This window comes from Nannobrachium achirus, assembly GCF_963921795.1.
Source record: "Nannobrachium achirus genome assembly, chromosome: 15".
Taxonomy (NCBI): Eukaryota; Metazoa; Chordata; class Actinopteri; order Myctophiformes; family Myctophidae; genus Nannobrachium; species Nannobrachium achirus.
In genome coordinates this window covers 50358610-50377888 of record NC_137822.1, presented here as the reverse complement: position 1 = coordinate 50377888, position 19279 = coordinate 50358610, and the positions used below count along the sequence as shown (strand labels likewise).

The window sequence follows — 19279 nt, the reverse complement described above, 5'->3', positions numbered from 1 at the left end:
GGCTCAAGTAGTGACGCACAAGAGTGACATCCTCATTACTCACTCACCAACTGGCACCAGGTGTGTTTCATTGATAGATGTCAGCACAGGTGTTGTGTACTTTGTTCAGAGCTCAGTTCATGTTTGGATCTCAGATTGAGTCTGTGACCACAAGTGAGTAAAGATTTACATTCATGATGTTTATTTTAGAGATGGGACGTTCGCGAACGAGTCGGGTCTTTTGAACGGCTCATTGAAAAGCCTTGTGCCTCTCCCTAACCCCTTTCGGACACTTGGACAATGGACAAAAAAAAGGGGGGTGAAAAAAAAAAAAAATTATGCTGTTCTATTTGAATGCACTCTTATTGTTTATTGTTTCTATGTACTATGTCCGAAATAAAGCTAAAAAGCTAAACTGAAATGAACGATTAGATCCGTAAATGAACAGTGGTGGGAAAAGTACTCAATTGCTTTACTTGAGTAAAGAATATCAATGGCCTACTGCAATCAATGTGGAAATACTCTGCCACAAGTAGAAGTTTGGAATGAGTAAAAGTACAAACGTATTGGTATCAAAATGTAATTAAAGTAGCCTACAAAGTACCAATAGTAGAAAGTACTCATTATGCAGAATGTCCTGTTTCACAGGTTTTCCAATGAATACAATTTGGAAAAAATCATTAGAAAATAGCAGATCTACAAGCTCACAATGCGTCGCAACGCAACGCATTGTGAGCTTGTAGATCGGCTATTTTCAAATGGCAGGTAGGCTATGTAACCTATGTATGTCAGAAATAAATGTATATAGGGTTGAAGTTATTTGTAATTATAATCAAAATCTACAAAGTAACTCAAATGAGCCAGTCTTTTGAACGGCTCTTTGAAAGGAACGGATCCCACAGATCCGCCTCACTTCAAAGAGCCATAAATCCCATCTCTGGTTTATTTAGGTTTGGTTGAATATATTCCACTACAGTTGACATGTTTATTATAAATGACCGATGTGTTACTGTTAATGGTGAAGATGGCTGAATACTAATTGTTTTTATGTTATTTTCCTGTAGAACCACACACCTTGATCACCTGTAACTGTGCATTGATTAGTAAAAACCTCAAAGGACATGTCTGACTCGGTGTACAGCCATCACAAATCTGGTAGATAACTTTGATTTGATTACAAAAACATTAACATTAAAAAAAAGATTTATGGGAAACCTCTGGCATCCTGAGAGTTTTAACAATGTGTGTTTACGGCGCTACCTGCTGGTGTCGTGGGGCTGCTGCAGCTTGCTGGGATGCACATGGTGTAGTGTATATGTTACAGTCAGTTTGGGTAACTCAGTGAGATTGTGGTAAGAGCACTTGTTTTGTAGTTCACCACACACCAATCACCACCAGATGGCGGCAACAGCCATTCACTAGTGTAGGCGCTGACGTCACTCTTTTGCGACTCTCTTTCGTTTATTTACTAGCCTAGCTCGGCAGTGTTTAGCCATTAGCTTACTATGCCTTACTCTAACCCTAACCCTAACCTTAACCTCAGTAAAACTATGCCTAACCCTAACCCTAACCCTAACCTTAACCTCCGTGTGGTGAGGCGCTATCATTCCTGCCGACGCTACGTTATTGTGGCTCAAAGCGACCGCTTGTTCCGCCCCGCGCCGCACAACGAGCGCTCCGTTTCTCAATCTAACAGTTTCTCTATCTAACCGTGACATATATAATATAATAATGTGTGTTTACAGCGCTACCTGCTGGTGTCGTGGGGCTGCGCCTGCAGCTTGCTGGGATGCACGTCGTGTAGTATATTATATAATAATATTGTGTGTTTACAGCGCTACCTGGTGGTGTATATATATTATATATATAATAAATATAATATATATATAATAATGTGTTTACAGCGCTACCTGCTGGTGTTGTGGGGCTGCGCCTGCAGCTTGCTGGGATGCTGCTGGTGTAGTATATATTATATAATAATGTGTTTATAGCGCTACCTGCTGGTGTATATATATTATATATATAATATATATAATGGGTATATATATAATATATATAATATATATATAATAATGTGTTTATAGCGCTACCTGCTGGTGTATATATATATAATATATATATAATAATGTGTTTATAGCGCTACCTGGTGGCGTCGTGGGGCGGCGCCTGCAGCTTGCTGGGATGCACGTCGTGCAGCAGAGCCCTGGCGGCCGCCGCGTAGCACGGCTGGCGTCGCGGCGACACCTCGGCCCTCCAGTGGGGGGCGGCGGCGGGGCCCCTCTGGGGGTCCCTGCCCCGCCGGCCCGCCGACGAGGGGCCCTCGAAGGACATGGTCAGCAGGTTGGTGGGGACCCGCGGGGCGCTCTTGGACCGCGTCCTCCTCTTCTGCTCGGGGACCGCCATGTCCGCCGCGGCGGCGGTGGACGGCGGCGGCGCTGGCTGCGCCGTCAGGAGTCTGTGGCTGAAAATGTCGGGCGCCGAGAAGCGGTACCTGCCAAGGTCAGTTTGAATGTTAACCCTTTAGAAGCGGTACCTGCCAAGGTCAGTTTGAATGTTAACCCTTTAGAAGCGGTACCTGCCAAGGTTAGTTTGAATGTTAACCCTTTAGGAGAATTTGCTTCGAGGACGGGCTGTTCGATGTGGCTGAAAAATTTAATCCCAATTTATTTCTCAGAAAAGTTGATTTTCTATTTTGATTTCAAGAATACATAATTGTTTCAACAATGTATGATTTCAGTTAAAAGAAATGCAAACGAATGTTTTTTTTTTCTAAACTATATATATTTTTTAATTACAAATCGATTAATCGCCCAGCCCTACTTCAAGGGTAGACGGGAAATGTGTCTGTGAAAGTGTTTGATCTTTGGTTTTCTGTGATATTCATTCATATTCATATTCATATTCATGTTACATGACTCTGTCCCTAATGTCCTGTCTTCCTGTGCCTTCCTGCTGCTGATATGCTGAGGTATCAGCTGTTAACTCCTGACTGGACCAAAGAGTTCTTGACTGAGACTAAACAACTGCCACTGTGGCAGTTGTTTACTCAGCATTACAAAGTATTAACTCATTTGCTGCCCCCCTCCCGAGTTTCCCGAGTTATTACAGTAGTCTCAGTCTCAGTAGTCTCAGGCAGGAGTTTCCAGAGTTTTCCTGTTTAAAAACAAAAAATGCCTAAAATGTATTAGGCATGATCGCAAGCGCAAACTTTGAAGGCTTCTATCTCATGAATGCCTGAACGGATTTCCAAGCAGATTTTTTTTGTTTGAAAGCTGTGAAATAGTACTACACATCTAGTGCACGATCCGTGCACTAAAAATTGATCCGTGCACTAGATATTTAGGAAGTTGGCAGTGAGGAACTTGGGGGCCATTTTGAAAAGGCAATGAATGTGTTAATAATACTGTGTGTTAAAACCTGTGGTTTGTATTTAAGTCAGAATCATTCTGTGCTCTGGGGAGCAAAGGCGGTTGGTGGTTTGTTCATGCGTTTCTCATTTCTGTGTTGAATTGTATGCCTTCGTTGGGTAGGGTAGGTTTATTACCTCTGCTGCGGGCTCTAGGATGGTGGGGTAGGGTGGGGTTATTACCTCTGCTGCGGGCTCTAGGATGGTGGGGTAGGGTGGGGTTATTACCTCTGCTGCGGGCTCTAGGATGGTGGGGTAGGGTGGGGTTATTACCTCTGCTGCGGGCTCTAGGATGGTGGGGTAGGGTGGGGTTATTACCTCTGCTGCGGGCTCTAGGATGGTGGGGTAGGGTGGGGTTATTACCTCTGCTGCGGGCTCTAGGATGGTGGGGTAGGGTGGGGTTATTACCTCTGCTGCGGGCTCTAGGATGGTGGGGTAGGGTGGGGTTATTACCTCTGCTGCGGGCTCTAGGATGGTGGGGTAGGGTGGGGTTATTACCTCTGCTGCGGGCTCTAGGATGGTGGGGTAGGGTGGGGTTATTACCTCTGCTGCGGGCTCTAGGATGGTGGGGTAGGGTGGGGTTATTACCTCTGCTGCGGGCTCTAGGATGGTGGGGTAGGGTGGGGTTATTACCTCTGCTGTGGGCTTACTTTACTTTACTTTATTTGTTTATTTAGACGGGACAATGCATATTAATGAACACTACATGAAAGCAATGTAAATAAGCCGGAATTAGCAAGAATGCTAAATTTCATCCGTAGTCCCCACATAAAGACAAAACAATACATACCAACAAACAGTAACCCTACATTAGGAGAGGGCGCCTAAGAACATACATACAAATACTATTTTTCCTCAACCAAGAGAAAACAACAAAACAACACATATTACTATCAGTACCCTACATTAGAAAAGAAAAGTTAAAAATATACGTACATGACATGAGCTGTACTCTTAAAACTATACATGGTCACAGGTTTGATTGTCAACTAACCATTTTTTTAGATTGAACTTGAAGGATGGAAATGACAAACAGTCTCTTATTGTTAGAGGTAGGTCATTCCAGATTGAACATCCCTGCACTGAAAGGGTGTTTTTTCCAAAAGCGGTTACCCGGTACGGTACTTCGCAATCCCCTCTAGTGATTGCTCTAGTATTGAGTCCTCTATCGGGCTTCCTTTTTATGAATTCCTTTAGGGGAGGTGGGCATAGACCATTTAGGGTCTTATATATGATACTGACCTGTTTAAATACCTTAAAATTAGCGAAACTCAAAAAACGGTACCTCTGAAGAATATTACAATGGTGATATGAGCGGGGTTTCCTATCGAATACCTTAAGCGCACTCTTATATAGCTGTTCAATGGGTTTGAGAATCGTTATACCTGTGCAAGACCAGTTTGTGAAACAGTACTCAATGTGTGATTGGATCATGCATTGGAGATAAGATTTAGCAGCACTAACTGCCAAACAAGGTCTGATTTGTTTAAAGTTCTGAAGGTTGAACTTGATTGTGTTTGTAACCTTTTTTACATGTTTTTTAAAGGTTAGGGTTGAGTCTAACATGACCCCGAGGTACTTGAACTCTGGCACAAGTTCAAGTTCCTCTCCACCCAGAAACACATTTGATGACTCCATCACAACTGGTCTTTTGGAAAAAGCCATGCAGACCGTCTTTTTTGCATTCAGGAGCAGGCATGAGTCTGTAAGCCAGTCCTGAACGCTGGTCAGAACAGAAGTTAAAACCGTTGACACCTCTGCATAGCTCTTTCCAGGAGTCAGTATAACCGCATCATCTGCGTACATCTGGATATGTACATCTTTACATACATCAGGTAGGTCGTTTATGAACAGAGAAAACAGAATTGGTCCTACTATTGATCCCTGGGGGACACCAACCGAGCAAGTGTGATAAGGAGACTTGATGCCATTTATGCTTACACACTGTTCTCTATTTGATAGGTATGATGTAAACCATTTGATGGCCTCTGGGGACAAGTTGAAATGTGTTAGTTTGGACAAGAGGACCTGATGGCTGACAGAGTCAAATGCTTTCTTGAAATCTAAAAATACTGCCATTGCGCATGGGGCCTTGTTCAAAGCACACTTTAACTTTTCAATGAATAAGCAATTTGCTGACTCAGTGGAGTGGAAGGCTCGAAACCCAAACTGCATAGGATGCAGAGGGGTGTAGCCTTTGTCTAGATGTTTAACAATAGACTTTACAATCCACTTTTCAGCCACTTTTGATATAACAGGTAAGATGCTTATGGGTCTATAGTTTGATATGTCCGTTTTTGAGCCAGATTTGAATATAGGTGTTATAACAGCAGCTTTCCACTGAGTTGGGACAGTGCATTTTCTTATGGACAGATTTACCAGATGTGTGATTGGTGCCACCAGAGAGTCAATATTTGTTTTAAGAAAGTTTGTGTCAAGCCCGTGTGCATCTTTAGCTTTGGATGCTTTCAGTGATCTGACAATGTTTGTCACCTCGTTTTCTGTGACTTCCTCCAAATTAAAAATGGGGAGATCATTTTGAACAGGGCGTGAAACAAACTTAGAGGGTCTGAACAACTGTGTGATTTCATACACAGAGTTTAGAAAAAACAGCATTAGATTGCTAGCAAGCGTGTGGGGATCTTTCACCAGGACATTATCTATTTTAAGTTCTAAGTTGTTATTATCCTGCTTATAGTATTTCCCTGTCAGTTTATTTATGTATTCCCACACTTTTTTTCCATTTCCTCTGGCACTCTCTATGATGGAGATATAAAATCCAGCTTTAGCCTTCCTTAAGAAATTTGTGACTTTGTTTCTAGCATGTGTGAATAGCTGTCTGTCCGTTGTCAGGCCAGATTTTAATGCCTTTTTAAGCAGTAAATCTCTGGTTTTCATTTGATCTCTACATTTTTTATCTCTAGGATGGTGGGGTAGGGTGGGGTTATTACCTCTGCTGCGGGCTCTAGGATGGTGGGGTAGGGTGGGGTTATTACCTCTGCTGCGGGCTCTAGGATGGTGGGGTAGGGTGGGGTTATTACCTCTGCTGCGGGCTCTAGGATGGTGGGGTAGGGTGGGGTTATTACCTCTGCTGCGGGCTCTAGGATGGTGGGGTAGGGTGGGGTTATTACCTCTGCTGCGGGCTCTAGGATGGTGGGGTAGGGTGGGGTTTTAGGTGGGGTAGGGTGTGGTAGGGTGGGGTTATTACCTCTGCTGCGGTCTCTAGGATGGTGGGGTAGGGTGGGGTTTTAGGTGGGGTAGGGTGTGGTAGGGTGGCGTTATTACCTCTGCTGCGGGCTCTAGGATGGTGGGGTAGGGTGGGGTTTTAGGTGGGGTAGGGTGTGGTAGGGTGGGGTTATTACCTCTGCTGCGGTCTCTAGGATGGTGGGGTAGGGTGGGGTTTTAGGTGTGGTAGGGTGGGGTTATTACCTCTGCTGCGGTCTCTAGGATGGTGGGGTAGGGTGGGGTTTTAGGTGGGGTTTTAGGTGTGGTAGGGTGGGGTTATTAGTTACCTCTGCTGTGGGCTCTAGGATGGTGGGGTAGGGTGGGGTTTTAGGTGTGGTAGGGTAGGGTTATTACCTCTGCTGCGGGCTCTAGGATGGTGGGGTAGGGTGGGGTTATTAGTTACCTCTGCTGTGGGCGTCCCGAGGCGCTCCAGGCGGCCTCGGCGTTGGCTGCGTGGCGCTCGGCCCGCCTGTAGGGCGACTCCATGCGTCCAGGCTCCTCCTCCTCCTCCTCCTCCTCCTCCTCCTCCTGCTGCTGTGACGGGCGCTGAGCGCTGGAGAGCAGAGACGTACAGAGAACGTTAGCTCTTAGAGCAGAGACGTACAGAGAACGTTAGCTCTTAGAGCAGAGAGCTAGAGCAGAGACGTACAGAGAACGTTAGCTCTCAGAGCAGAGACGTACAGAGAACGTTAGCTCTTAGAGCAGAGACGTACAGAGAACGTTAGCTCTTAGAGCAGAGACGTACAGAGAACGTTAGCTCTCAGAGCAGAGACGTACAGAGAACGTTAGCTCTTAGAGCAGAGACGTACAGAGAACGTTAGCTCTTAGAGCAGAGACGTACAGAGAACGTTAGCTCTTAGAGCAGAGACGTACAGAGAACGTTAGCTCTTAGAGCAGAGAGCTAGCAGAGACGTACAGAGAACGTTAGCTCTTAGAGTGCCAAGGACGTCTTTGACGTCTTTAGATCGTCTTTTTTTATTGAAAAGATGTCAAAATGACCTGAGATCAGAGAGATGCTTTTCTCTGTTTGTGTGTTGGCTCCCTCGTGTGGCTGTTGGAGAAATTGCGTGTTCATTCTAGTGGATGGACATTTTTTTTTATTGACTCAGCTCTATCTCTGGAACCATTTGTCCGATTGACAAAATTATTTTTGCCACTGAATCACAACGACTGTATCAATCAGTGCCCCCCCCCCCCCCCCCCGGTAAATAAAAACATACAAAATCTTGGCAGGGGGTTGACGTTTCTAAAAGGGCCTTTTGATGGAAATATAGAAAATAGCAGACCTCCAAGCTCACAAAGCGCCACGCTGCGACGCTTTGTGAGCTTGGAGGTCGGCTATTTTCTGTGCTTGACACCACACTGAACTATAGCATAATCAAGTCAGATGTCGACTGGAGATGTGGCTTAACGGCATGGATTTCTACACAGAGAGGGCAATTCTTTCAACATAAGATGCTGCATTCAAGTTCAGGAGAGTTTTGGACAAGGCAATTCTCTTGAACGCTGCCTTCAGGTTTGACATGGAAAGAGGGAGCATTTGCATTTCTTTCACCATAGTGAAAACTGCATACTAAAACGGCTAGTTCCATTCCTTGATTCACATTGGCTGGTTTCCCTTTAATTGCTGTGGTATATGAGACTATAACCCACAACTTGAATCAGTTTATATCACATCCAGGTGTGTTATTTCTTTCCATAGTGTTCCACAGTGCACCAATTATCTGCACCTGTGTTGTTGGCAAACTTTCTTGCAGAGCAGACCTTATAGTGAATTATTAGTGACATAGAACGATTTTAATTGGTACATGTCTATGATTTTTCATGTTGCCATATTGTAACCATTTTAGAAAAGCAATAAGCCACGCGAGGCTTGTGGTTACCTGTATTTTACACTGGCTGAGAGGCGTAGGGAGACACTCGGCTGCACCTCGTGTCTCCCTACGCCTCTCAGCCGGTGTAAAATACCAGGTAACCACTGGCCTCTTGTGGCTTATTGCTTCATTCTAACACGGCTAGTTCCATTCCTTGATTCTCATTGGCTGGTTTCCCTTTAATTACTGTGGTATATGAGACTATAACCCACACCTTGAATCAGTTTATATCAAACCCAGGTGTGTTATTTCTTTCCACAGTGTTCCACAGTGCACCAATTATCTGCACCTGTGTTGTTGGCAGAAAAGCTGGGAACTACTTTCTCAGCACGCCTCTCAGCCGTTATAAAATACCAGGTAACCACTCGCCTCTTGTGGCTTATTGAAGCAATAAGCCACAAGAGGCGAGTGGTTACCTGGTATTTTACACCAGCTGAGAGGCGTAGGGACCCAACCCTCCAACCCTCTCAGCCAGTGTAAAATACAGGTAACCACATGCTTCGCGTGGCTTATTGCTTTTCTAAAATGGTTACAACATGGCAACATGAAAAATCATAGACATGTACCAATTAAAGCTGTTCTATTTCACTAATAATTCACTATAAGGTCTGCTCTGCAAGAAAGTAGTTCCCAGCCTTTTGCCAACAACACAGGTGCAGATAATTGGTGCACTGCGGAACACTAGAAAGAAATAACACACCTGGGTTTGATATAAACTGATTCAAGGTGTGGGTTATAGTCTCATATACCACAGCAATTAAGGGAAACCAGCCAATCAGAATCAAAGAATGGAACTAGCCGTTTTAGAATGCTTCATTCATGGTCTGGAGAGGGCACGTTTTAACAGACGGATAAAAAGGGCAGGGGCTCAAGCCCCCTGTGATGTGTGTGTGTGTGTGTGTGTGTGTGTGTGTGTGTGTGTGTGTGTGTGTGTGTGTGTGTGTGTGTGTGTGTGTGTGTGTGTGTGTGTGTGTGTGTGTGTGTGTGTGTGTGTGCACGTGCCTGCTAGGGCTTCGTCTCTGGTCCTCGGCGATCCTCTGCTGGGGCGGCGGGGCGGCGGGGGGGCAGGGGGCGGGGTCACATGGCCCGCGGGGCGGGGACTCTTTGAAGGGGGCGGAGATGACGTCGGCGGGGCGGTGCGTCCGGGTCGATAGCAGTAAGTCAGGCAGGTGTGATCGTGTCATCTTAAAGGGACGGGTCTAGAGTGGTCCATCCAGGAGGGTTAAGGTAGAGCTCCTATATGGAGGGAGAAGATAGTTAGTCTAGAGTGGTCCATCCAGGAGGGTTAAGGTAGAGCTCCTATGGAAGGAGAAGATAGTTAGTCTAGAGTGGTCCATCCAGGAGGGTTAGGGTAGAGCTCCTGTATGGAGGGAGAAGATAGTTAGTCTAGAGTGGTCCATCCAGGAGGGTTAAGGTAGAGCTCCTATGGAAGGAGAAGATAGTTAGTCTAGAGTGGTCCATCCAGGGGGGTTAGGGTAGAGCTCCTGTATGGAGGGAGAAGACACAAACCTGGTAGTATTAGTGGTCGCAGTTACTATCAAAACCTCCACCGGCTGTCAGTCAGTTGTCACACGTCACACGTCACACTTTTGCCCTGCTCATATCTCCGCAACCGTTGCCCCGATCCATGCCAAATTTTGCACACACACTCCTTGGCTGCCAAACCACAACCTAACTCAATTCTCACATGGCCCTCTTCCCAGCTGGCACACGACGTCAGTACAACGTTGGGACAATGTTGTACTCCAACGTTGGATGACCATTGGATTTTGGTTGTAAATGAAAGTTTTTCTGACGTCCTAACCTAACGTTGGTTAGACGTCATAACCTGATGTTGCTTTGACGTCGTAACCTGATGTTGGTTTGACATCTTAAACTAACATTGATTTAACGTTAATCTCTGATGTTACATAGACGTTGATTAAAGGTTAGACTCCCAACGTTGGATACCAGTTGTATTTTCGTTGTAAATGAAAGTTTGTCTGACGTCATAACCTAACGTTGGTTAGACGTCATAACCTGATGTTGCTTTGACGTCGTAACCTGATGTTGGTTTGACATCTTAAACTAACGTCGATTTAACGTTAATCTCTGATGTTACATAGACGTTGATTAAAGGTTAGACTCCCAATGTTGGATACCAGTTGTATTTTTGTTGTAAATGAAAGTTTGTCTGACGTCATAACCTAACGTTGGTTAGACGTCATAACCTGCTGTTGCTTTAACGTCGTAACCTGATGTTGGTTTGACATCTTAAACTAACGTCGATTTAACGTTAATCTCTGATGTTACATAGACGTTGATTAAAGGTTAGACTCCCAACGTTGGATACCAGTTGTATTTTCGTTGTAAATGAAAGTTTGTCTGACGTCATAACCTAACGTTGGTTAGACGTCATAACCTGATGTTGGTTTGACATCTTAAACTCACGTTGATTTAATGTTAATCTCTGATGTTACATAGACGTTGATTAAAGGTTAGACTCCCAACGTTGGATACCAGTTGTATTTTGGTTGTAAATGAAAGTTTGTCTGACATCATGACCTAACGTTGGTTAGACGTCATAACCTGATGTTGGTTTGACATCTTAAACTAATGTTGATTTAATGTTAATCTCTGATGTTACGTAAACGTTGATTAAAGGTTAGACTCCCAATGTTGGATGTTGAAAATGAAAGTTTGTCTGACGTCATAACCTAACGTTGGTTAGACGACATAACCCGATGTTGGTTTGATGTCATAACCTGATGTTGGTTTGACATCTTAAACTAACGTTGATTTAATGTCAATCTCTGATGTTACGTAGACGTTGATTAAAGGTTAGACTCCCAACGTTGGATACCAGTTGTATTTTGGTTAAAATTAAAGTTTGATTGACGTCATAACCTGATGTTGGTTTGACATCTTAAACTAACGTTGATTTAACGTCAATCTCTGATGTTATGTATACTTTGATTAAAGGTTAAGACTCCCAACGTTGGATAACAGTTGTATTTTGGTTGAAAATCAAAGTTTGATTGACGTCATAACAACATTTGTTTGATGTCAATCTCTGATGTCATGTAGACATTGATTAAAGGTTAGACTCCCAATGTATTTTTGTTGAAAAGTAAATCGGATTGACGTCATAAGGCAAACATTGATTTGATGTAAGCATCTGATGTTATCTTGACATTGAATTTTGGTTGGTCTCCTAACGTTGGATAAAAGTTATTTTAGTTTAATAAAATTGGACTGACATAATCCAACGTCAGCTTGATGTTAATCTCAGATGTTATGTAGACGATTACTGGTTCAACTCCAAATTTGGATAAAAGTTCTAATTTGGTTAAATGAACATAACCCAACGTTGGCAAGGCGTCATCCTCCAATGTTGGTTAGACATGTAAGCAAGAGGTGCATTGCTGTCAAAACCCAACATTAGGTTGACATCAATGACCAAAGTTGGACATGCAAAACATCAGATGGCCGTGAAAACCAAGGCTAACCTCACATCAACTTCCAACATAAGACAAACATGAGAAAATAATAGTTAACACAATTCACAAAATAAATCAAGAGTGATTTAATTATCACTTAAAAACTGGGCCCACAAAAAGGGCACAATTCACAGAAATAAACAAAACTTAAGAACAGTATTTTAAGAACAATACACACACACACACACACACACACACACACACACACACACACACACACACACACACACACACACACACACACACACACACAATTCTTACTTAACACACTCCAGGTAGGTAAGAACACTATTTGAAACAGGTCAGTGTTGAACAGAATAAAAATCAGAACCAAAAGCATGAACAGAACACCACCGTTAATTGGCACTGTGCAAACTATAATCCCATGTTTCCAGAAGATGGCATAAATGTTTCCCGTTCTTCCATAGCTTGTTCTGGTTATTCTGGTTCAAATCCGCTGCTGAGCCAATGAAACAAAGCTATGGGAATCTGAACAGGAAACATTTATGCCCCTTCTAAAAACCCAAGAGTACAGTTGTACACAGAGCCTATAACAAGCCTTACTAAGTCCCAGAGGTGTCCTCCTCACTCTGCTGCAGGTAGATATGCTTGCCCTCTGCAGGACTGGGGGCTCTTCTTGTAAACTGTCCACGATAGGTGTGAACATGGGTGGACCTGGGCTGCACACACCCTTCTTCCTATTGTCATCCAGGACCTTCTGACAGTCCGCCATTATTTTGGACAGCCGTCATGAGCGCCACTTTGGTGATTTGATTTTGAAATCAGTTTTGTCCTCGTCACTGACGAAATTGGCGACTGCACCGCTGAGGTATAGCTGGTCCTCTTTGGACAGTATCTTCTGTCCAACACCGACCTGTTTCTTGAAGAGCTGTGTAACAGATGGGAAGAGGAGGTTAGACTCAACAGTTTTTGCTCCTGGCCATCCGTTTTCGCTATAACTCCACTGAATAAATATTGTACAAACATACTCCCTAGAGGCCAAGGAAAAACCCTTTCCCTGCATTGTGTAAAATAAAATGTGCTTATTTTCCATTGATTTCTGTCTAGACCAGAGCTCCATTCTAAAGTTAGTTGGTGTTACAAAAACCATTGTGCAGCAGGTTGCACATGTAAAGACAAAACAGACCTACAATGGCAATAATTTAACTTGGCAAAAACAATATAATTTGCATACTGTGTGTGTTTGCGCCATTGTGTGCCCTCCATGCGTGACAGCATATTGGGTTGTGCATATATTTTACAGTAGTCTCTGAACATCATAACCACTGAGGACATCCCTAAAGCCCCTTTTCCCACCGCACAGATTTTGCACAACGCAGCATTGGAACAAGTCGAAAAGCGCCGACAAGCTGCCTTTGGGAGCCTTTCAGCAATGATGGGGTAGATACTCTAGTTCTGTGGACCTCTAGTCTGCAACAGAAACAAGCCTAAATAAGGCAGGGACATTTTCCCATTGCACATTTGAACCAATACCATATTACTGTATCTATTTCAACACTCAATTAACAAATCGATCAATTCCTAAGCAAAGCTTGAATACTAAAATGTGTGTTTGATTGTTTGGTGTTGCCACTTACAGTATCTGTGAGTGAAACATGCGGAACAGGTCTATATACTTAAAAGCAAGCCCAAATAAGCAACTACACTTACGAAAACAAGTCCAAACTAAAGCAACCCGCAACTATGAATATTTACAAGTGTAATCATTCCTCATTTGTTGTAATCAACTTAATATATCAAACAGCTAACCATATTTTGAGCACACTCTGAGCAACTGCTGTAGGCCAACATAGATAGGATGAGACATGACCAGGTTAACTGCACACATAGATGGTTAACAAACCTTATAGATCTGCCATTTTCAAATAGCCGGTGTACTGTAGAGTGGTCAAACCTAGCCTAGTTCTTTTGTGCTTGTTTTACTTATACCTAGTCCCTTGTTTCTCTTCTCAAACCTGGCAATAAAGCGATTACCTGCCTTACACTTGCTGCCCACTAAGGAGGAAGTTGAATGAAACAGATAAGGGCAATAACCAGTAAGACTCCCTAATCGGGAGATAAGCGACCGTAGGTGGCTTATCACCACAAATAGGGCAAAAATTTGTTTTTCCCAAATCTTCCTGATCCATGTTGATGACATGAGTGTAGACATGCTGTGTAGTGATATTCGTGATTTTAGGGCAAAAACTGTAGGAGCAGTGTCCAAAAATGTGTTTTAAAAATCGGCCTGAAGGTGGCGCTAGAATAGGGCCATGTGAGAAATGAGGGGTGGGGTCTCCGCGTTGCCTTGGCGGACAAATAGGTACCGGCCCCGGCTCTCCCGGACGCTCCTAGCCTGAGTTACGGCATTTTATGTGCGCTGCAGTGGCAGGGGGTCCTCCACTGGGGGCGCCACCACTTTTGCATCCGTTCTGGAGCACCAGGAGTCGGTGGTCCCCGGGAATTCCCCGTGAGCAGCCCCGTTGGAGTGGTCATTTGGTCATTTGTGCACATTTGGTCATTTTTTACATCTGGGTCCAGCTGAAACACTTATTCAAGGTCACAAAATGAATCTGACCCTGTTCTTGGCAACACAATGTAACAATGAAATAGGCATTAAAGCTCTGGGAAAACCAGAGATCACTTTCATCCAATATGAACTGTATGACAATACTCTACATGTTACAGATGGGAAGAAAAAGTAATGTTATTAGTTACTACTTCAATTGATTTACAGATGCATTAACTTCAGCTCAACAGCTTGTCACAGGCATCATCCAACTCACTGCTACCAGCAGCCCTTGCTGCCAGCTTCCATCCAAAATGACTGTAGTGTATGGGGGCTATATTATGGCTAGAAAAATAATAATAATCATACTTGAACTGGGGATGCCCACCCTGACAAGCACTTGGACTTGCAGGAGTTGATTTATTACATTTAGTTGACTGTTCCACTGATAACTATTGTTAAAATCGACAAGCTCACAATGAAAGCCGTAAAAAAATATATGTATACAAATATGCTGTATGTTTGTATGTTTACTGTTGGGTGAGAAAACAATGTTGCATTAGTTACTCATCAGTGGACCCCAACTTCGGCGACTTGGGAATCATCAACACTTGAGTAAACAGTTTGATATGACTCAAAGGCAGTTTCATGATACCATCATGAAAGCCTATGGTAGGAAGCCTCTCAGAACCCCACCTTTTGGGTAAAATCCACCTTTGGCCAGGAAATAGAATATGCCCACCAGACAGAATCTTTGATTCACTCAAGTGTGCCACCTATCTGGACTGGACAACAATGCTATTGCCCAGACCTGTAGAATAAGCTTAAGATCATACCTGCCTTTGTTTTTGTGAGTAGTGAAACCATTTCTCAGCAATGACCACCTCACTGTTATATCCCTTACATAAGGTAATTGATAATTGACATGATCAAACAAATGCAACCGTAATACAACAGGGCAATACCTCACCCGATCTCTCTTGCTGGTAATCGTCTTCCTCCTCTTCACGTCCTCTATGGGCCCATCCAGCTCCATCTTCTTGCTGGCCTTTAGGTTTTCATAGCTCTATTGCAAACTTCTAGTGAATTAAACAACAAATACAACTAAATGAACTCTAAATTAAGGCTGGGACATTAACTGATTAATTGTGATTAATTAATTACCATTTTAATCGCACCACAGAACCTTAAGTTTCGGGCATACCGATCATATCGATGCACAAATCAAGAAGAGACAACAAACGTAAAGGGAGAAGTAGCCGATCAGAGCGCTTTGCTTGGCCCAGTGGATGCGAAATTTAGATTTAAAAAACTCACTCGTTGATTCACTCATACAACAAAATGTGTTTTACTTGAAAGAAAATGCTTCTCAGGTCAAATATTGATGTGCGATTAAAATGCGATTAATTGAGATTAATTAATCACAGAGCCTGTAATTAATTAGATTAAAATTTTTAATCGCATCCCAGCCCTACTCTAAATATAAAATAAAGGCATCTCAAAAGGATGATAACTCGAAGAAATAAGCAGACCAAATGTACAAATCTGCAATCTAGAGCTGCACCACTAACCATTACATACATCCAAACAAACAGTCCTATCTGACAGTACTAAATTATTTTAAACTCACCTTTTGTTTTCTGATTTCTGTTTAGATGTATGGGCTGCCACAGGTTGTTGTTGCAGCTCTAGATTCAACATATTTAAAAATAATCTAGAGTTGCAAGTTGCAGTGAAGGGAGACCCCTGTTATTTAATTTAGCAAACATTATAGAAATCACTAATGTTTGAATAGAAAAACAACCTTTTCAAACAAATCACTTGCACCAATATTACATTTTTCAATATTAGTCAGTGTGCCAATTGTTAACTTCAACTGTGTAAAATAATCATATTTACAATTTAGGCATTTAGCAGAAGCTTTTAATTCAGAGCAACTTACAGTGAGCAAGGTTAACACATACACAGAATGCAGAGAGACAGTGTAGTACCTCAGTAAACTAGGATCACAGGTATGCCAGGACATCCTATAGTTAAAATTACAACCAATGTAAGGGCATATGTCCCCAAATTAAAGGCCTCTCCACACTTCGACCGAAATGTTCGGTGAGTTGTGTTTTCCGACGTGCAAATTTCCATTCGGTCCAATGCTTTTCAGAAGTCCCGAGGGATATAATTTTATGGTAGAAAAGGACCTTTTGACCGAAAACTGCGGTTTCGGTCAAAGTATGGATAGGCCTTAATGCAATATCACACTTACTTCTGATAAGGCAGGTGGACCATTGAGAGTCGTCGTGTTTTATGGCCTGCACCTCAGCCTGCCTCACTGACTCATTGTGTGCGGTACGGAATCTATGAAAAAAAAAGAAAAAAAAAAAAAACACTTTTAAGATAACACTCCTTCAGCATAGCATTATACAAATTAACATCTCACAAAGCAAGGCATTTTCAGAAGGAAAAATAATAAAAATGTACTGATCCGCTGGCTGGACCTGCCATCTAAGATCCTCTCCAAGGCCTCTGTAGATTTGCTTGACTGAGGACTGCAGGGACATTAACACAGTGGTGTCAAATCATGTGCCATGGAGAAGGCAGAGATAATTCATGCTCAGACACATTAGCCCTAAAACATACAGTATGTGTATATAGTTAATAAAGGGCAGATCAATCTTCTCATCAATAATGCCAGAACGCACAGCTGTGGAGATTCCACCACATGCAGCTCAGCTGGTCCAGTGAAATTACTCATAGCAGGAAGGATAGAGTTGAATGCGTACTGGGGATGCAGTGATGCTTAGTTTATTGTGTGTGTCAGGGAGGCAGGATGCAGGGCTAGCAGCATCATTGGGAGTTATCACTTTGCACAGAATGCTGCAGACGAGATTTGACTACTTCCCTGTTTCAACACTAGAGGGCACTGTTTACCAATATATGGAGTCAACATCTATGCAATTTTAGTCTTTAAGACAACTGTATACACTATATGTAATGGGGGGTTCCTGCTTGATATTTCTCAGATAAGGGGTCCTTGGCCTGAAAAATGTTGAAGTACTTACAGACAACTCTGATGGGATTTTGGATGAGGAAGTCCTTGTGTCCACCCCATCAATATTCTCCATGATGGCATCCCATTTTGAATGTAGGTTTTCTGCAGGTCATCAACCCTGTTATTGAGCAATTATAGTTCTCTAAAAATGTGGGAGAAAATAATATATAGTTATGAATTTAGCATTACTGTCTTACTTGTTGGTGAACTCACTCAAGTAGCCTAATACTAGTACATTTTCTGTTGAAACGATTTTGACTGGGCAGAAGCATAATTGCCTTGATGCAGATTCAAACTAGTGTCAGCTGGTGGCTGGACAAACACACCTGCCCTCTGCAGTGGTCTAATTTGAATGTATTCTCAAAAGCCCTTGAATATGATGGAATATTATTAAGGATTACTGGGATTATGGTAAGATCACATTTCATGACACACGCACGCACGCACACACACACACACACACACACACACACACACACACACACACACACACACACACACACACACACACACACACACACACACAATGCAGTATGAACTCCTGTAAATCACTTCTAGCTCCCACTCCCACTTTGAGAACCATGGCACAAAATCAGTGTTTGTCAATTATGCATTTGAGCCATGGACCACCATTTAGTGAGATTTAGCCTCTCAGTCTCATACCCAATAATTTAGGAATACAGATCATGTGTAAAAATAATTTAGCTTGTCCATTTGGTTTGATTTTACAGTAATTAAAAGATCTATAGGGGTCCATTTGGTTATCAACTCCCCATCATTTAGCTGGGGACCACCTGGAAGGCTGGAACCACCTCACGGACCACTTGTGCAGTGGTTCTCAACCTAACATGTTACTAAACAAACACTCTATAAATAGCAATGATTACTGTCACAATAACGCTATTTAACTGCTGAATAAATAATGGACCTTGGAAACATTATATAATGGAAACTTGTTTACAGGAATGAGGGTTCCTGTCACATATTAAAAGGGGTCTGCAGCCAAATAGTCTACATTTTGGATTTTGGGGTCCTTGACATGAAAAGGGCTGAAAACACTGGAGTATGAATTGTAAATAGTGAAGTTGTAAAAAATACTGGAAGCAAAAGCAATCAATTAAAATAGCTTTACATACCTGTGTCATCTCCCTGCTCCAAAACTCCTTCTCTGTGTGCAAAAAGTCTCCATAATGTAGATTTAATCCCACAAATAGACTGGCAGCAACCTATCTTCCTGTTCAACAATCAACAGTGATTTTATTTAGTTTAGCTTTATCCTAAATCACTTTTAGACAAGCAGCTCTCAATGCTTGCTGTTGGTGACAAATGTAACTGCTGTGTGCTGGTTTGGATTCAAAGTGGGGGTGTGCTCTCAGCAGAGCCAGTGGTAGCTGGCCACGTCACAGTCACATGACACACAGCCAATCAGGCATTTGCAATTGCATTGTGGGCAGTGTAGTTGATTTTCAAACTGCTTTCCATAAACACACATATATTGTGTTCCTCTCTGTAACTACAAAGATGGCTCCCTTCATCTTTCATATGTTTCCTCCAAACTATAATATCCCAAAAGATAGGCATTAAAATGTGTTTTAATCAGATTTAATTACAGATGATAATTTGCTTGTACAACCAATGTCTGCCCAATGTTATTTTACTAACGTCCACATAACGTTGAAGTCTAACATCATCAGACGTTGATATTTGGTTGGTTTTAGGTTGTGTTGGTAACTAACCAATAACCAACGTCTGTTCAACGTA

The 19279-nt window shown here is 42.7% G+C and overlaps 1 protein-coding gene across 1 annotated transcript in view; it reads right to left on the bottom strand.

The window, feature by feature from the left end:
- Positions 1-12696, bottom strand: part of LOC308299096 (apical junction component 1 homolog) — a gene marked incomplete at both ends in the record, with an annotated part of 45442 nt that extends 32746 nt beyond the window's left edge. Inside the window, 4 exons of the mRNA XM_080742820.1 lie at positions 2123-2470; positions 7014-7163; positions 9487-9683; positions 12553-12696. Of these exons, the coding sequence (XP_080598946.1) occupies positions 2123-2470; positions 7014-7163; positions 9487-9683; positions 12553-12696 (839 nt within the window). The remainder of the gene's footprint in view (positions 1-2122; positions 2471-7013; positions 7164-9486; positions 9684-12552) is intronic.
- Between the last annotated feature and the right edge of the window lie 6583 nt (positions 12697-19279).